Source organism: Malus domestica, chromosome 15 (assembly GCF_042453785.1).
Source record: "Malus domestica chromosome 15, GDT2T_hap1".
Taxonomy (NCBI): domain Eukaryota; kingdom Viridiplantae; phylum Streptophyta; class Magnoliopsida; order Rosales; family Rosaceae; genus Malus; species Malus domestica.
This window is the reverse complement of record NC_091675.1, coordinates 35,869,062-35,889,095: the sequence shown is the minus strand read 5'-3', so window position 1 is coordinate 35,889,095 and position 20,034 is coordinate 35,869,062. Positions and strand designations below refer to the sequence as shown.

General features: G+C 36.9%; 2 protein-coding genes across 2 annotated transcripts; one reads left to right on the top strand and one right to left on the bottom strand.

Moving 5' to 3' along the window:
- The first annotated feature begins 4,133 nt into the window (after positions 1-4,133).
- On the top strand, positions 4,134-15,851 carry LOC103412257 (low affinity sulfate transporter 3-like). The gene is made up of 10 exons (XM_070812914.1): positions 4,134-4,687; positions 4,818-5,252; positions 10,448-10,794; positions 10,914-11,144; positions 11,219-11,345; positions 11,687-11,973; positions 13,972-14,165; positions 15,324-15,379; positions 15,454-15,584; positions 15,708-15,851. The coding sequence occupies exons 4-10, from the start codon at positions 11,064-11,066 to the stop codon at positions 15,849-15,851; spliced, it is 1,020 nt and encodes a 339-aa protein (XP_070669015.1). The 5' UTR covers positions 4,134-4,687; positions 4,818-5,252; positions 10,448-10,794; positions 10,914-11,063.
- Positions 15,852-18,376: 2,525 nt separating this feature from the next.
- LOC103422255 (protein NEN4-like) lies at positions 18,377-19,988 on the bottom strand. The gene is made up of 5 exons (XM_008360293.4): positions 19,475-19,988; positions 19,318-19,364; positions 19,134-19,197; positions 18,809-18,991; positions 18,377-18,719 (listed from the first exon to the last, which is right to left on the bottom strand). The coding sequence occupies exons 1-5, from the start codon at positions 19,925-19,927 to the stop codon at positions 18,627-18,629; spliced, it is 840 nt and encodes a 279-aa protein (XP_008358515.1). The 5' UTR covers positions 19,928-19,988; the 3' UTR covers positions 18,377-18,626.
- Between the last annotated feature and the right edge of the window lie 46 nt (positions 19,989-20,034).

Here is a 20,034-nt window from a genome sequence, read left to right as displayed (position 1 = left end):
ATGCCTCTTCGGTTTTCAAACAAGCAATCCTGTCGGGGATTTGGCTCTCGAGATTCGGAGAGCGGTGCCTCTTCGATTTTTGAGAAAGCAATCCTGTTGGGAGTCTGACTCTTGAGATTCGGAAAGCAGTGTCTCTTCGATTTTTGAGAAAGTAATCCTGTTGAGAGTCTGGCTCTCGAGATTCAGAGAGTGGTTCCTCTTCGATTTTTGAGCAAGCAATCTTGTTGGGAGTGTTTTCTCGAATGTGAGTAAATGTTGGGCATTTTTGCCAGTCTGCCTTGCCACGGAGCATGGAGGTTGACACACATTGGGACTTTCTAGTTATCAAGCAGTGGTGCCGTTCCTTTACCCTTGTGGATAATAGTAGGGTAGCTAGACCTGCAAAATCTATATGCTCCATGACCATGCCATAATCGTCACCAACCAAATCAGTTATGCTGAGGTTGACCATATCTGTATCGATGAAAGAAGCGTGGCCAACATGTTATAGCTCTCTGCAGTGTAAAAGATAGGGCTAGTGAATGACATTAACAAATAGGTGAAAATACTTTCGACTTTTAATGGATCCACATTGACCATTACTGGCACCATTATCCTGGATCTCTAACCCTTGCATATTGTCAATGCTAAGACCTTCATGGTCATTGATAAGCCATCTCTCTACCAGGGGCTAAGTAAAGGAAATATATGCCTTGAAAGAACAAGATCGACGCGTCTTCTAACAACAACTACCTCAAAGTTCGTTTTCACAACTCAGGGAGCATAGTCGGGAAAATCTGTGGCAATTGAGTCATGATCCAGAAATGCGTTGTACAAAGTTTGAAAGAGACCACGCACAAGGAATTCACCCTTATCTTCGCCCTGGTGTCTATAGTAGATAAGTGACAGGCCTCAACCAATTTCGCATATCAATCATAGCCCGAAGGTCAGCAGACGGCCTCATCTCGACGCCTCCCACAAGGTTAGGTAGACATCATTTATCTCGATCCTGAAATCCCAGAGTAGACTTGGCACATAAGTTCCCAACTTAGTACCGCAAAAAATAAGAACTCACAACCTTTCCTCCACCTTAACCAATATGTTTTTGCCTGGTTACCTTTGGACCTACCAAGGATCGACCCCAAGATAGCTTGCCACAAGCTCCACGTAAACCCCTTGGCTAAGCCAGTTGCATAAAGACGATGACACTTTTACCCTAAAACAAACTACCATCATCAAAGCCGAGATCGACAAGCTCCTTGTGGCCAGCTTTGTCAATGAGGTACCATACTCATAGTGGTTAGCCAATGTCGTCCTGGTCCTCAAGGAATGTCCTGACAAGAAGCAAGTCTGTGTCGACTACATAGACCTCAATAAGGCTGGTCTGGAACACCCATTCCCTATCCCAAGCATTGACATCCCAGTGAACTCAACTTTCAGCAACCAACTACTCAACTTTCTCGACACCTATTACGGTTACAATCAAATCATGATGCTTGAGTCGGACAAAATCAAGACCTCTTCATCATCGAGCAAGGGACTTACTACTCAGCCAGAAAAATGGTGGCACGACTTATCAACAGCTGGTCAACAAGATGTTCAAAGACATCATCAAATCTATAAAAGTCTACGTGGATGACATCATGGTCAAGGGCCCAAAGCGTGAAGATTATATCACCAACTTGGCTAAAGCTTTTGACATTCTGCAAAAGTATAGGATGAAGTTGAATCAAACCGAGTACACATTCAGCATCTCCTCAGGTCAATTCTTAGGGTACTTTGTGAGCCAGCGAGGAATCGAAGCCCATCCAAGGGAAAAAAAGGCCATACCAGACATGAAGTCTCCATCAATTACCAAGGAAATACAGAGCCTTACCAACAAAGTTGTGGCCCTCAACCATTTCCTATCACGGTCAACAAACAAATGTAAGCTCTTTCAAGGCTTTAAAAAGGAAGGGGGTCATGGACAAAGGAAGGTAAAGCCCAGTAGGGGCACATGCCCCTCTTATCCTATTTTGTTTGCATTACAAATTATTCAATTAATCATTCCCATTTTTTTTGCTTTACAAATTATTCAATTAATCATATTAAAATAATGAAAATCCTCTTTTAGTTTTTAAATGCCCCTCCTTCCTTCCTGTATATTATTCTCATGCACTAATGTCTAAACCTTATTGAGTTGCATGTATTTGGTTAGTTAGTACAAATGAACATTGAATTGTCAATGCAACAATTAAAGACAAAATTAAACAATAGAGTAATAAAATTAGGCATTTTGTAACTAATTTTTTTTCAACATTTGTAAAAGAACTAGCTTTATTTGTCCAAAAAAGGAGCTCAACTTTTTTAAGGTGCCCCCTCTTAATTAAATTTCTGGCTTCATCCCTGAAGGGGGTAACAAGTCAAGTAGAACGACAAGTGTGAGCAAGCTTTTCAAAATTTGAAGGATTACCTCCCTTCACCACCATTACTGTCTAAGCAGTATATAGGGAAGACCTATACATCTACGTGGTAGTCTCTGGTATACTACATCTCCAAGGATTTTCTCGACGCCAAGACCTTGTTGAGTAATCCTTATTTGAGAGCTCAAAAACTGAACTGGGATTTGATCGTTAAATCGATGCCCCAACATTAGAATAGACGTAACTTAGAAAGGAGGGAGGTGGAATGGAGAAAGGAAAGGGACAAAGGAGGTCTTGCTACGCACGAAGCCTGGTGGCTTGGGGTAGGGTACGGTACTAAGAAAGTTACGGGCATCTTTAATTATTATAGAATGCATGTACACTGTACACATATATACATTTCTTTGGAAGAGTTTTAATGCCAGCTGCAATACCAACTGCTTCATAATTTTTATTCACAAGGAGTGCCAGTCCCCATCCAAACCTGTATTATTAATTATTACCTTAGGAGTTAGGACTAATCCAAGTCCAAAAGATGCCATGTTAAGATTTCATCAAATCTTATATTCAAACAAGCATGGGATGTCTATATATGCCACAAGAAAGTTCTAAATTGACTGATCAGTATATATAAACAAAATGAGCATAGGAAACTTTTTTCATATAGAACAAATACGAAACGTAGTTGGAAGTATAAACAATTAAACAATTGCCACCATGGCCACGTTAAAGATACCTAATATGTTGTTTTGAAAAAGTATGCATTCCACTAAGTCTTTTCTCTAGTCTCCGCACTATATCTAATATATGTGGACCTTGTGGATGCAAATTTCTTCCTCTTTGATCTTGGACAAAATTGTACCTACAAACAATTAACATCTTAGGTCATGGCCAAGAGCCTCATGTGCCCACGATGAATGGGGGGAGCTTTGGGCGAAGAACCTCCGATGCCAAAGTTAGAATTTAGAGAGAAAAAGTGTTTAGAAAGTTTTTTGAAATTTGCAAGTGTCTTGGAATCCTCCTTTGTGAGAAAAAATGGGTGGTATATATAGGATATGGCCGGTCCCCTTTGGAGAAAAGTTGGCCGGCCTATGGATCAAATTTGGGTGCCATTTGTGGATTTAATTAGTCCATTAATATATTAATTAGGAATAAATATATTAATTGACTAATTAAAGAAATGTTTTTGGGAGTTTATGTATAATTGGCTAATCAATGTCACAAAAAAGGAAAATTATGGTGGAAAAAAGAAAGAAATGGCCGGCTCCCTTTGGAGAAGGGATAACCGGCCTTTAGGGTAATTTTTGGGCTTAATTTGGTGATGTAATTAGCCTTTAATATATTGATTAGGTATAAATATATTAATTGGCTGATTAATCATAATAAAAAGGGATGTTATGGAATGTTTTTGAAGGTTTTGGAATGTTTGAAATAAATGGCTAATTGAATAAGGAAAAAATGAGGTAAAAAATATATGGAATGAAATAGGTTTTGAATTGTTACCTATTTTGGGTACTCCTGATTTGGTTGATAGATGATTCTCCACTGTTCGCGTGTAGGAGACCCGGTGTGCCTCGAGAGTAAATTTGTCATCTTTACCTAAAAATCCACGTGTTGCCTTGTGATTATTTTTGGCTCCACAAACCTGTAATAGTTTTTTGCCTAAAAAAGTTCTCTCAACCATTAAATTCACCTTTTTGATGGGTTTATAGGATCCTTCAATCAAGATTGGACATGCACTTAAGCGTAAAACTTTGTATACTTCGGTGCCTAAATCTTCCATCTTCTGATAAGTAGCCTCCTCTGAAAACTAGGTCACCCAACAATGGGCTCTTCAGAGCATTCTGAAGAGGCTAATTGGATGCTCATGAGCCTCGGCCGTCGGGGCCATGGCGCGAGTTAAGAGAGGTTTCAGGTGAAGAAATTAGTCCCAAAGATACCCATCCAGTTCCAGGTTCCCCCAAACACTTCAAAATTCAAGCACTGCCTCAGATATTGTTGAGGAAAGGCTTGACGTCGACCTTGACCTTGAGAAAACCAGCGGCCCAGTTGAGAGGTCTCAGTGGGTGCTGAATGGTCCTGAACCCCCAGGTCTATGGCATGAGCTCATGGATTCTGTGAGGGAAACCGTTTCGTTTTGTCGAAAAAAGTACGCATCTCTCAAGAATCAGCCAACACTCAAAAGTGTAGTCTCTGTCCTGCAGGAGATATTTCCTACTCTTGTATGGGGTAGAAGCTACAACATTTCAAAATTCAAGAATGATTTAATGGCAGGTCTAACTATAGCAAGTCTCTGCGTTCCTCAGGTAACGAAAAAAGTTATCGAACATGCATTCATGAAACAACCCTAATTACTATTATAATTAGTACAGCATAATTACTATAAACTTAATATTTATTTTGCCATGTTACGAGCTTAATATGAGTTTAATGCAGAGTATTGGATATGCAACCTTAGCAAAGCTTAACCCTCAGTTCGGCCTTTGTAAGTCAACTAGTTAACTTATATACTGGTGTTCTAGTATTTCTTATTTTCTTTTTTCCCAATATTTGGGAATATAATGTTTCTGTAGCATTTAGTTGCATGGATTTATATAGATGGCAATGGAATTAATTATGTTCTAGCCTGTAATTAATTTTCTGGTTCGATATATACATTAATTAATTAAGTGTTGTGCCACCTCTTATTTATGCTGTAATGGGGACTTCAAGAGAGATAGCAATTGGACCTGTGGCTGTTGTTTCACTTCTTTTGCCCTCAATGATTCAGAAGTTACAAGACCCCGGGGGTGATCCTATTGCTTACACCAAGCTCGTCCTCACTGCAACTTTCTTCACCGGTGTTTTTCAAGCTGCGTTCGGACTCATCAGGTAGTATTTTGTCAACAATAGCTGCTAGACATTATTGGTATAGATAATAGACTTGTAATTATTCCTCTAACTAGTCATCATTACTTTACTTTATAGCTAGTCATCATTACTTTACTTTGCTTTCATTTTCTCCTTATTTTCCTCTTCGGTGTTTTCCTCATGTAATCATCATTTGGTTTGTCCACTTGTTAGGACTTGTTGTGTAGTTTTTGGGCCTCTATAAGAGAGGACTTCCCTCTTGTAAACAAATAACAATGAAGTTTATTACAATTTCTGAGATGGTATCAGAGCAATCGATCATGACTGACTCTTGAACCTCAAAAACAAAAAAAAAGCTTCTGCCATATCATCTCTCAATCATCATATCAATTTTATTTTTATTTCAACTTCATTGATCTTAAGCCTATACAATGGCTAGTGATGATGAAGTATCAGACCCACCAATTCAGTCCTTCACACCAAGTGAATCAAACTCCACCACACAAGTGGTCACCATTCAAAATGATAATTCCAATTTCTCTGCAGGAATTAAACTTAATGAGAACAACTATTCTCTGTGGCATCAAGTCATAGAGATGAAAATTGTTGGTCGAGAAAAACATGGGCATCTTTCTGGTGATACCAAGCAGCCCGCAGTCACAGACCCACTGTATAACAAGTGGCGAGCTGAAAATTGCCAAGTCAAAAGTTGGTTATTTGATGCTATGACACCCAATCAGATGAAGCGGTTCATCCGTTACGACACAACCATGCAAGTATGGGATGCCATTAAAAAGACTTACTCAGATGGCTCTGATGAAGCCAAAATTTATGATCTTCATAAAAGGTCATTTACCATGAAGCAAAATGGAGCTCCTATTGCTAACTATTACAGCAATCTCACCGAGATTTTTCAAGAACTTGATCAACTTAGTCATACTAACATGAAGGACCCAGATGATATCTTATCAAGGTAGCAAGAAATTGAGCGACTTCGAGTTTATATTTTTCTTGCAAGATTAGACAACAAGTTTGATCAAATTCGTGGTGAGATTTTGAGGATGGAGCCCAAACCTAGTCTTGAAGGAGCATACTCTCATGTCAAACATGAAAGCAATCGACAAGGAACCATGTCAGAAAGTGCCACCATGCCTGAAGCTACTATGCTCTTTACCACAAAATCTCGATCTCCACAAGGACCTCAACTTCAAAACATAAACTCCTCAACAGCTGATCGATTTCGTAATCAACCACCTATGCAGTGCACTAAATGCGGATTGAAAAATCATACTATTCAAGGCTGTTATGAGATTATTGGGTATCCAGAAGGATGGGTTCACAACGAACGAAAGAAGGAATCCAGCAGAGCATCATTCACCACCTCTGAGTCTTCTCAAGATGTTAGCTCATCTGACCAGGTCCCAAAAGCCTTGAACACCTCAGGTATATCTAATTCTACATCTGCTAATACTTGTAATAGATCGTGGATTATTGATACAGGTGCCACAGATCACATGACATCTGATGTTAACATTCTTCACTCACTAAAAACAGCCAACTAGACATTCATTACCAATGCCAATGGTTCAATCTCTTCGGTTACCGGAAAAGGCTCTCTTAGACTAACTTTCTCACTCAATCTTGATCGTGTCCTAGTTGTACCATCCCTAGATTACGATCTTTTATCTGTTTCTCAAATAATTGACTCCCTTAATTGTTCTGTTTCTTTTTTGCCACTATATTGTCTTTTCCAGGATCTGCTCACCAGGGCCGTGATTGGTTGTGGTACTAGAAGGGACAAACTATATTATTTGGACTTAACGGAAGAATGCAGCAATAGATTGGGTCAAGTGCATCATGTAAGCAGAGATGAATCAACCTGAATGAAGAAGATTTGGTTATGGCACAGGCGATTAGGACATCCATCATTTGGTTATCTTAAACTTTATTCCCTGAACTTTTTCCCCAATTCAAAGAATCCGATTTCCATTGTGAGTATTTTGGCCAAAAGTTATCGTGTTTCCTATCCATTAAGATTAAATAAAAGTTTTGTGCCATTCATGGTCGTTCATTCTGACGTTTGGGGTCCTGCCAGAATTCTTACCACTTCTGGATTTAGATGGTTTGTGACATTTATAGATGACTGTACTAGAATGACCTGGGTGTTTCCAATGAAGCACATGAGTGAAGTTCCTACCAAGTTCAATATTTTTCATCAATATGTTGCAACTCAGTTTGACAAGAAAATTCAGACACTCAGGTCTGATAATGGAGGAGAATATGTCAATCATGCTCTACATAACTATTTGCAAGAGCATGGTATTGTTCATCAAACCATATGTGCCTATACACCTCAACAAAATGGTGTAGCAGAGAGGAAGAATCGACATCTCTTAGAAGTGGTTCGTGCATCTTTATATGGTGTCAACATGCATCATAAGTTTTGGGGGGAGGCACTGTGTTCTGCAACATATCTTATAAATCGAACACCATCCAGTACTCTCCAATATCAAACACCATTCCAAACACTTAACCACCTCTCACCATTCCATCTATCCCAAATTTAGAACCACGTGTCTTTGGGTGTGTGGCTTATGTACAGGTTTATTCACATCAACGGGGGAAGTTTGATCCATGTGCCCTCCGGTGTGTATTCTTGGGTTATTCTGATACAAAAAAGGGATACAAATGTTTTCATCCTCCTACCCAAACTCTATACATCACTGCAGATGTCCAGTTTCAAGAAGGAGAAACATATTTTTCAAAGGGAGACATTGAGTATCCCCTTCAAGAGGAGAATAGTATGTTTGAAGAGGATACCCAAGACATTAGCAACATTAAAATTGTTGCAGAAATTTTGGAAACTGAGATAAATGTTGATAAGTCGGCAGACAACTGTAATCAAACATTGCATGCAGAAACAGAATCATCGACTCCAACATCAGACACAGAAGTACATCCAGCAACGTTAAGTCCAGATGGCTTGGGATTACCTTCTTCGACAGTACCACATGATCAATTAGCCCCTGAACACAATCAACAGGTAACTGATCAATCTAATTCTATTGAGATCGTACCTGAGTCAAGTCAAATTGAGTCCACTAATTATCAACTTCCCCCTCGAAAATCTCGAGGGATTCCTAAACTATTATATGATCCTGATCCTAGAGCCAAGGTTAAATACCCAATTGCTATCCATGTGTCCTTCCATTGGCTATCTACATCAGTATTTGTAAATCAATTATCCACTGTATCTATTCCTTGTAGTGTAAAGGATGCTATGAAAGATCCTAGGACTCGTGCAATGAATGAAAAAATGGAGGCACTCCAGAAAAATTCCACTTGGGAGTTAACTAACCTACCCAAGGAGAAGAAATCAGTTGGTTGTCGGTGGATATACACAATAAAATTCAATGCAGATGGCACTATTGAGCGATACAAAGCTAGATTAGTGGCAAAAGGCTACACGCAGACATATGGCATTGACTACGGAGAGACTTTTTCCCCTGTAGCTAAGATAAGCAATATTCGTGTACTCTTATCCCTAGCAGCAAACCTTGACTAGCCTTTGCAACAATTCGATGTCAAAAATGCTTTCCTGCATGGAGATTTAGAAGAAGAAGTTTATATGAAGCTTCCCCCAGGATGCAAGCTGGATCCCAATCAGACCAACAACGTTTGTAAACTAAAAAAGTCGTTGTATGGTTTAAAGCAATCACCGAGAGCTTGATTTGAGAGATTTACCAAATCGATGAAATTTTTCGGATACAAGCAAAGCAACTTGGATCATACTCTTTTCTTAAAGCATAAGAAAGGTAAAATCACTGCTCTTATTGTATATGTGGATGACATGGTGGTTACAGGAAATGATCCAGAAGAGAAGGCAGCACTGGAAAAATATCTAACAAGTGAATTTGAGATGAAAGATCTCGGTGCTTTAAAGTATTTCTTGGGCATTGAGGTGGCCCGCTCACAACAAGGAATATTTTTATCACAACGAAAATATGTTCTTGATATTTTGACGGAAACTGGGATGCTAGCATGCAAACCAGTAGATACCCCAATTGAGCTGAATTACAAACTTGGTGAATATCCTGATCAGATACCTACCAACAAAGAGAGATATCAATGAATTGTTGGTAAGCTAATAAATCTTGCACATACTAGACCAGATATAGCATATGCAGTCAGCATGATAAGCCAGTTTATGCATGCACCAAGTGAAACACACATGGATGCTGTAAACCGTATCTTGAGGTATTTAAAGTTAGCTCGTGGGAAAGGATTAATGTTTTCAAAACATGATCATCTAGACGTTAAAGGCTACACTGATGCTGATTGGGATGGTGATGTAACTAACAGACGATCAACATCAGGATACTTTGTTATTGTTGGAGGAAATCTAGTCTCTTGGCGTAGTAAAAAGCAAAAGGTTGTTGCTAGATCAAGTGATGAAGCAGAATATCGGAGCATGGCACATGGAGTATGTGAACTGCTTTGGGTGAAGAATTTACTGAGAGATTTGGGATTTAGGCCCAAGCATGCTATGCATCTACATTGTGACAATAAGGCTGCAATTGACATTGCTCACAATCCGGTTCAACATGATCGAACCAAACATGTGGAGGTGGATAGACATTTTATTAAAGAAAAAATTGAGGCAAGACTTATTGAAGTTCCATTCATTAAATCTGAAGATCAATTAGCAGACATGCTTACCAAAGCAGTTACTAGTTTAGTATTTCACAACTTACTAAGCAAGTTGGGCATTCATGACATCTATGCACCAACTTGAGGGGGAGTGTCAACAATAGCTGCTAGACATTATTGGTATAGATAATAGACTTGTAATTATTCATCTAGCTAGCCATCATTACTTTACTTTATAGCTAGCCATCATTACTTTGCTTTGCTTTCATTTTCTCCTTATTTTCCTCTTCGGTGTTTTCCTCATGTTATCATCATTTGGCTTGTCCACTTGTTAGGACTACTTGTGTAGTTTTTCGCCCTCTATAAGAGAGGACTTCCCTCTTGTAAACAAATAACAATGAAGTTTATTACAATTTCTGAGATATTCGACCATATTGGATTAGACTATGCGGAGTATTAGGGCTCTTTAGCAATGACTTAAGCATCGTATATTGTACATATGCGCGAAGTTGTCCAAATATTTTTTCGGATATTTCTTAAACTTAAACTTACCCCTCTTTTGTCAGATTGGGGTTTCTTGTGGATTTTCTTTCTCACGCTGCAATAGTAGGGTTCGTGGCCGGAGCAGCCATCATAATCGGTCTTCAACAACTAAAAGGATTACTTGGGATCACTCACTTTCCAACCACTACTGATATTATATCTGTTATGGAAGCTGTTTGGGCATCTTTCCATCACCCCGTATCTTTTACTTTTCTCCAAGGAAAAGAAATGATTCCTCATATATTAAAATGATAATCATATAAAAGTTATCCAATCATTCATTTTCTTTTAACTTCAATTGCAGTGGAGTCCTCATGATTTTATCATTGGCTGCTCATTCCTGTGTTTCATCCTAATCTCTAGATTTCTGGTGAGTAACACTTCGAACGTGTTAGTTATTATTGTTTTGCAAGCTGTTGCTCTAATTAATTAATGGGGTAACTATTTATTCATTTTACGCACCAAATTTCAATGAACGTACACTTGCAGGGTAAAAGGAAGAAGACACTTTTCTGGTTGCCAGCCGTTGCTCCTCTCCTATCCGTTATACTATCGACTCTGATTGTTTATCTAACACGAGGAGATAAACATGGAATTAAAATTGTTAAACACATCAAAGATGGCTTGAACCCTAGCTCGATGAATCTGATACAGCTGAACCGCCCCCATGTTGGGGATGTGGCTAAAGTTGGGCTCATAGTCGCCCATATTGCACTCACGGTTTGTATCATATATCTTACTGAACAACAAATTAATGAATGGTTTACTAATTTTTATATTTTGTCAAAATACAGGAAGCAATTGCAGTTGGAAGATCTTTCTCATCCATGAAAGGGTACCACATAGATGGTAACAAAGAAATGATGGCAATGGGATTCATGAACATAGTGGGATCCTGTACTTCTTGCTATGTTGCAGCCGGTAAGCATGGATAGAAGAGTACCGACTATGTGCAATATTCTCACCGAACTAACAGTTGTACCATCCTTCTAACACAAATTGCTTCTATTTACAGCTCATTTGACAATGCTTCACCAGGACACACTTAACTTAATTATCAGTGTTTTTGCTAGAAGCACTTTTATTCTTAGTAAAACAATTTTTTCGCAAAACTGCAAAAAGCATTTTTGCTTATCTTAAAACGATTTTTAATTGCACTGTCAGACAGTCCCACATGATGGTACAAATAGCTTCATCAATAAGAATGATACTTCATCAATAATAATTCAGTTCCTTTTCGTGTATATCATGATCATGAACAGGTTCATTCTCGTGTACTGCCGTAAACTTCAGTGCCGGTTGTGAAACTCCAGTGTCAAACGTGGTCATGGCCATTATTGTGATCATATCACTGCAGTTTTTGACAAAGCTCTTGTATTACACACCAACAGCAATCCTTGCTTCAATTATTCTCTCTTCACTGCCCGGACTTATTAACCTCAGTGAAGTCTACAAAATTTGGAAGGTTGATCAGCTAGACTTCTTGGCTTGCATTGGAGCCTTCTTTGGGGTCCTATTTGCGTCCGTGGAGATTGGCCTTCTAGTTGCGGTAACATATAGCTCTTAATTAGTTTATGTGTGCAACAGTAGATCGATGCATATGTTTGCATATATAATCCATGTATAAACAGGACCCAGTTATTTTTAATTATTATTTTTTGGGTCAGCAAATAGAACACATTTTAATTAATCACAACCCTTAACCATATGTTTACCAACTTTCCAGAAAAAAAGAAAAAAAAAAAAGCACCACTACTTTGGAAGGTTGATAGGGTAGACTTTCCTGGCTTGTATAGCGCTTGATGACTTTCTCTCCATCTCACAAAGTATCGTTTTGTTCCCTCTCCTCAATCATCGGTCGCTCACCATCACCTCCCCCATCCCTCCCCATCACATTGTTCTCCTACCTCCCTCCTGCTGCCCTTCATCTTTCCCAACTTTGAACCATGATTTAGATGTACGAGTATTGAGCTCTATCTTGAATCAAGACCCAACCTACACAGCCCACTGTCGATCCGGCTTACCGGAAAAATTGGGCAAAGTGTGGAACGATTCACGTTGGAACAAGGGTGTTTTACACACCCCTTTGCCCTCCCCCTCCCCCTGTTTTGTTTGGTGACTTTTCTTGCAAGTGTGGCTATGGTGGCTTTGGCTCTTGGTGGATTGATTCTGTGCAATACTCTCAAATCTAGGTTTTGGTTCAGGTGCATTTTTCTGTTTGGTGTAATGTCTTTCTTCACGGAGGTAACGGCGGTTGTGGTGGTGGTGACCGGTTTTTGGCTTCAGGATTTGAGGGTTTTACTGTTTATTGTTTCTTTTGTAGCCTACGGGCCTAAATTAGTGTGGACCTCTCTTTGTAGCTGGAGTTGTAACTCTCCTTGTTTGGACTTGTCCTCTATCTTATGTTTGCTTTTTTGTGTAGGGCTTTGTGCTCTGTTTAGGTTTAGACATTTCTATCACAAATTGTATCTTCCTTTCAGTAATGAAGCTTCATTTTCGACCAAAAAAAAAAAAAAACACATAAGATAGATATCTACGTAAGTGAATCTCACACCAAATAATAGTGTCAAATGTATCATTTTGTGCAACATTACTTGTGTAAAATAAGTAAAAAATAATAATAACAATGCCCAAAAATAACTAAAAAGTAGATGAGTGGGATACGAGGAACGAGCAAATAATTTTGAGGTGGAACGCAAACTATAAATTCTTTTATCACGTAGCCAGTTTGGTACGATATGATTTCATATTGCCATACACAGAATAATTTATCTTGTTCCTAGGAGATAGAAGCATATGATTAAATTAATTGAATTGAAGGCATCTCTTATTTTGGTAAATATTTCTAGGCATCTCTTCCATGAACCGTGTTTTACATATCAATTCTAGAATTTCATCCTTTTTTTGTCACCTACTAATCAAGGATACATATATAGTCACTTATCGCTAAATTTAATATCAAAAATTGAGATTAAAACATTTAAAAGTAGATTCATTATTCTTATTCTCAATATAATCAATTCCTAATAGGGAACATTCATAGGTCCAGGTGACCAAAAGAATATTTCAATTGATAATCTCTTTTATTCAATTACAACAATCTCCAAAAGCACTTTTTTTTATAAACATTTTCATTACTCGGGAGAACATTGAAAATTTTATCAAAAAAAAATGACATGTTTCTTGGAATAGCACTAAAGTGTTGAGAGTATAAATCCTACATCCAGGAAAGAAGAGGCATTGCATGTGCTTATAAGTATCAGGCTACTCTCCATATTGCCAATTGGTTTTATGGTGACCTTAATTTCTTCGAAAAATTGTATATAACTTTTAATATTTTAAAACATTTTTTATGTTAAACATCATGAGAATCATTTTAAGCTATTTAATCTCATAGAAGTAATGCTAAACATACTCTTGCTATCTGATTCTGATACTTTTTACCACTGACAAATATATATGCATCTATATATGTTTGGTAGGCATATCTTTAACGATGTTTATGCACAAAAGATGTCTCTAACAGTTAATTGTATGTTTTGATCAGGTGACCATATCATTCACAAAGATTATTATCATCTCAATTCGACCAGGCACAGAAACTCTTGGAAAACTTCCTGGAACTAAAATGTTTTGCGACACTGCACGGTATCCCATGGCTGTTAAAATTCCTGGAGTCATAATAATATGTGTCAAGTCTGCCATGTTTTGTTTTGCAAATGCCAATTTGGTTAGAGAAAGGTATTTATTTAATTGTAGAAATATATATATATATATATATATATAATATATGAATCTTCTCTCTTTCTCTTTTTTTTTTTTTTTTTTTTGTCAATAAGATTTAATAAATCTTAAAAACATATATCTGAAGATTAATATGTGTTTGTATTGTATTGTAAACGCAAGGATTGTAAGGTGGATAACTGCAAAGAAAGGGGAGGACACCAAAGGACATACGAAAGAGCCCATTCAACTCGTAATTCTTGACATATGTCTAGTAAGTGGCTAAACGAAAAAATTAGAGACAATGTCTTTAGAATCTTGGATACTAAAACTATAGTCATTCTCGATGTCCATTTAATTATATTTATTCTTTTAGAAGGAAAAAAAAACTCTAATCTTACTAAATTCTAAGAGTAGTGTTATTCACACACTCATTCGCTCTTAATTTTCGGTCGTCAGATTGAATGAATTATAAAGGATCAATGGTAAAAAATTAACAACGGTGTATGAAAGATAAAAATGAGTGTATAAATAGCATTTTCCAATTCACCAAAATGATTAACCCTTATACATATCTCAAAAGACTAAATTTGCTAAGCTAAATTACATGAAAGTTGATGATTGGATTGTTATTTACGTGTTGATTAACATGTTTATTTCTTATTGGTGACACATAATTTAGTTTGCAAATTTAGTCTACCTAACATTACTCATCCTAAAATGTATGGATTAGTATGGACACAAATGTTTATACTATTTGCTCATAGACATCCGTACATAAGTGCTCGGTCCCATATATAGTTGTGTCCAATGGTCAAAGAGCATGAATACAAAGTATTTGGCTGACATAAGAATGGACGAATGCCAAGAGGATCCTCTCCGGAGGATCCAGGAATCCTCCAATTACGTTCGTTCATTGTATATCGTACGGTAAAAAATTATTGTAAATTTTTTTATTTAAAATTGAATATAAATAGTACCTGACGAAAACTGGTCACACGATATACAATGAACGGACGTGATTGGAGGATCCAGAGAGGATCCTCATTCGGACGAATGGATTTCTATTAGGAAAGTACAAATTTCAATTTTGAAAACACAATTATTTAAAATTTGTATGTAGGCCTATGACATTATTTTCTTTAATGCACTATCATTAGTCATTACAAATTTCAGTATAAGGACAGCTATTCCATTTAGCATATATGAGCCACTGACTGTACGTATACAGTGTATATGCATATATGTATATATGTGTGTGTGTATACACGCACACACATATATAAACATGCACATAATTGTGCAGTTCAAGAGATTTATAACCTCCTCTCCTTTGATTTTCCCCCTTTCTATATGACTTATATGATTAACATTGATACATCGGGAATAGCTACTCCAGAGGAGCTGCATGAGAATTTGATCTCCGAAGGAATTGAGGTAAGACATCGATTTTTCCCCCTTCTGGTATAAGCGCGCGCACACGCCCTACATGTTTATATTCTTTGAGTTTACAGTGTCCTTTGTGTTTTTAAACTTGTGACCTGTCGCTCTGTATCTCAGTTAGCCGTTGCAAACCCTAGGTGGCAAGTCATTCACAAATTAAAGCTGTCCAACTTTGTGGAAAAAATTGGAGGAAGGGTCTTCGTGACGGTCGGAGAAGCAGTGGACGCGAGATCCAGTGAAAAAATGGCCACCACTTGCTAATGCAAGTAGCTATACCTATAGCTCTTGGATAAAACGCTCGATCGCAACTTTCTCATTTAGGTCTCTTGTTTGTCGCTTGTCATGTTTGCTAGCTCCCATCCCACTTATGTACATAGATGTGTAGATGGGACACGTATGAATAATTAGAAGATGGTTTCAATCTTCTCGCTCTCTCCTCGTTCACAAATAGCTAGACAATAAAATGTTTGGCTTTATTGTTGCAACTTGATCTGCCACTGGCGCTAGGTTATATTGTTGTGGGTTTGTGATACAATTGTAAGGGATGGGTGTAATATATTAATGCAATAAAAACTTTGTTCTAAGTAATGTTTCGTACTTGTAATGCAGTGATCTGTGTTTCGAATCATATGTATTGCGCTAAATCTGTGGATGTAATGATGGGTAGTTATATTGAGAGGACCACCAGTGAAGACTGGGTAAAGTTAATTTCCATATATTATTTGTGTCCCTGCCACTATGATTGGTTGGCTCAAACCACCATCGAAATATCGTCAATCATTGAAACTACTGCAACCGTACAAGTGCCCAACTCAAGGGATAATATAATTGGGAGGCTCCTACATATGGTACGTAGTTAACACGTTGTGTCCCCCTTTGTATCAATTTGTGCTTCTATATATAAATACTAGTTAACCATCTGTGTCAAAATGGATCAAACACAAATGAACTTCATTGTTTTCTTTAGACTTGTCATTCGTGTCGTGTTTTCCGTGTTCATGTCATACCCGATATCTTAACGGGTCGTGTCGTGTAATACCCGTTAAAATAAACGGGGAAAATGACCCGATCCAAAATCGACCCGATAATATTAGCAGGTAATATGACCCGACCCGTTACCCGTTAAGAAAAATATATTTTAAACCAATAAATAATCAAATGAAAAACATAATACTAAATCAGTATATACATATCATATTGTCACATCCAAAACATAAAAACACATTTTTCTTTTAAGTATATTTCACTTACCTAAAGTCTTTAATAGTTTTTTAATTAATGTAGAAGTTGTAAAAAAATATATAAACGCTCGTAATGACAAGCTTTACAACTTTCATGAAGAGCTTAACTTTGAAATTCGCAACTATACTCATATAAATCATAGATCGAAATTTAACTGTTGATTGTTGTTTACATTTACGCTTCATTGTTCTCATCAAATTTTGTTTTTTCAGATTTTGTTTTTTGAAAACTTTATCTATTAGAGAATGCAGGAAGATGAACAGTTTGGATCATTGATATTATATTCAGAGTTTTACGGTTAGTGAAAATATTGCTTGATGTTTATAAAGTTTCTACAAACTATATTACATCAACTCATATTTCAATTAACTGTAAATATCAAAACGTGATATCAAAGATCTAAATTGTTCATCTTCTTACATCCGCCAGATGATCATGTTTTCAAAAAAGAAAATTTTAAAAATGAAATTCAATAAGAAGAATAAAGCGTAAATGGGAATCAATGGTTAAATATAAATTTAAGGTTTATGAATTATAGTGTTGGATTTCGAAGCTGACCCCTTCATGAAAGTTGTAATATTTGTCACTATGAGTGATTGTATATTTTTTTTTACTTTTTTTACACTTCTACAATAATTATTATAAATTTTATTAATTTTTCCCTCAAATAAAAAACATTATTCGTGAAGGTTTGGAGGATTTTAAAAATCTAAACGATAATGTAAGTGCAACCATTATTTACTTGTGGAGGAATAATGATGAATCACGAGTGTTTATATATTCTTTCATATTTTTCATACTTGTATGTATGTCTTCTTAGTTCTTGCCTATACAAATACTATATTAGTTTATTTTAATTGTGGACAACAACATGTTAAGTAAAACTTATCCTAGTAATGATAATAAGGAACTCTCATAATAAAAATAAATAATGACTACAACTTTTTTTTTAAAAACTTATATAGAATAATAATACAAAACTATATATTTAATATAGAATATATTGTATATATTAATATCGCTATTGTATTTTATAATAAATCTTTTAGTAATTAAACTTTAAAATTATCAAAATAAATTTTTTCTTAACGGGTCGAAACGGATTACTTACCCGTTAAGAACCTGTTATTAATGGGTTCTTAACGGGTCACCGATAATGATCCGATAAGTTATCATGTTGATTCAAAACCTGTTATTTTCGTATCGTGTCACCGTGTCGTATCAGAAACTGCCGGGTCTAGTTTTCTTCACATAATACTTCTTAAACTGGTTTTATGTATAGTATGTGCTAGAACCGAGTTACATGATGAAAACTCATTGCTCATTTATAATTTGTGTGAGCTAGTCGATGATGTGATGTGAAGAATTATCTCATCATATCGAAAATTTGGGTTACTCTCTTTTATTACCAATTACTTTTATGGTGCAACATTAACTTCCTTCAATATTCGTGTTTGTTTTAACTAATGTAAACTACAACCCACTAAGTCGAATCAAGTTTTGTACAAAGAAATAAGACGGAAAGAGGCAAAAAGAAGAACAGCCTTAAAAGGGCAGAATAGGGTGACTATGGTCTTTATTTAAAAAAAATAAAAATAAAATAAAATAAAATAAAGGTTGAATCAATTAATCGAAGGTAAGCTGTTGCTTTTGTTTGCTAATTTATTTTCCTCCCTAAGTTCTGAAAGGCAAACATCTTTAACAAAAGCTTTTTAATTCTCCTTTCTGTGATTTTGATGGCAGGCAGTTTACCAAGAGGTCGTCTGCAACTTGTTGAAATGGACGTCCTTGGTCTCACCGTAGTAGGGAATGAGAATGCTTGAGGATGTTATTAAGAGGCTGATTTCCTTGGGCTCTACACAACAGATTCTTTACCCTTTCTGTCATCTGCTTTCAAAATTCAATAATTAATGATCAATTAATCTCACTTTTATTAAGAATATTAGTTAAAGATATTAGATTATAGTAATTAAAACCTTTGCCAAGCTCCCCCTTGAGGCATATGGAACAGCTCTATGAGAACCAATAGAAGCAGTAGTTGTTGGAGACTTGCGGCTAGTTTCTTCTCTGCATGGCAATTTCCCGCTACTTCTACTCCGCGTTGTGATCGTTGAAGAGCCCGGCCAGTTTCCATTTAATACACCGGGGAGGCTCGCTTCCTATTTCCACAACACCATACAAACATACAGAAACATCAATCACAAGGCTACTAATCAAGTTAAAGGTTAATTTTCATTCCATTAACTGAAAATTAGATGAAATTAAAAGGATACATATATGTGTATGTTCTTGTGGTAGTACCAAAAAGAGCACGGTTGCACAGTTCTTGAGGACCTCCAGGTTCATCCTTACGTCTTCAAGGCTCCTATATATGTTTGAAGAATTACATAAACATAAAATTAAACATGAATTTCTGACATAACATTATTGACTTAATATTAATAAAATTTAGCACCCGACAAATTAAAATGTATTGCATGCCAACCTGTGCTTTTGCTGCCCAAGATTGAAGTATGATGCCAATGTTGCCATCTAAACATATATACATAGATCTAGTAAGATTGGCTTTGCAGCCAAACGTTATAAAAATTAAAAGTAAGTAATTTTCACGGTCCCAATTTGTAATTAACATTTACGTTTACCTTCATATTTCCAGCTCTTCTTCCAAACTTACCAGTTAACACACTTAAGGAGTCAATCATCCCAACTGGCTGAGGTGCAGGCCTACCGATCTCTGTAAAGGCCTCCTTAATCCTAACACAATCGAATCTTCGAATGTTGTGGCCTGCCCACACCCTGCCATTCAAAATGCTGAATATCTTATCGGCAACTTCCTCAAACAAGGGTGCATCTACAACAGTTTCCTGTGTGATCCCCTCGGACCGGCCAGACCTCAATGCCACAGCAGACAAGTCTCCCGGCCTAATGAGCGTGCTATAGCTTTCCAGCTCAACAAGCTTCTGAGGGCAAACTACAATTGCACCAAACTCTAAAACCCAGAACCTTTGTCCGGCTCTATTGGGTACATTTGTTTCTATGTCAAAGAACACAATCTCTGTTGTGCCTTGTTTGGATGATGACGTAGAAGCATCCATTTTGATCAGGGTATAGCTAGTTTTTTCTGTCTTTCGGGTTTCCGGATTTTGGTAATTTTTGTCATCGTATGTGCAGGTTATATATAACGAAAAGAAATGAGAAAGGA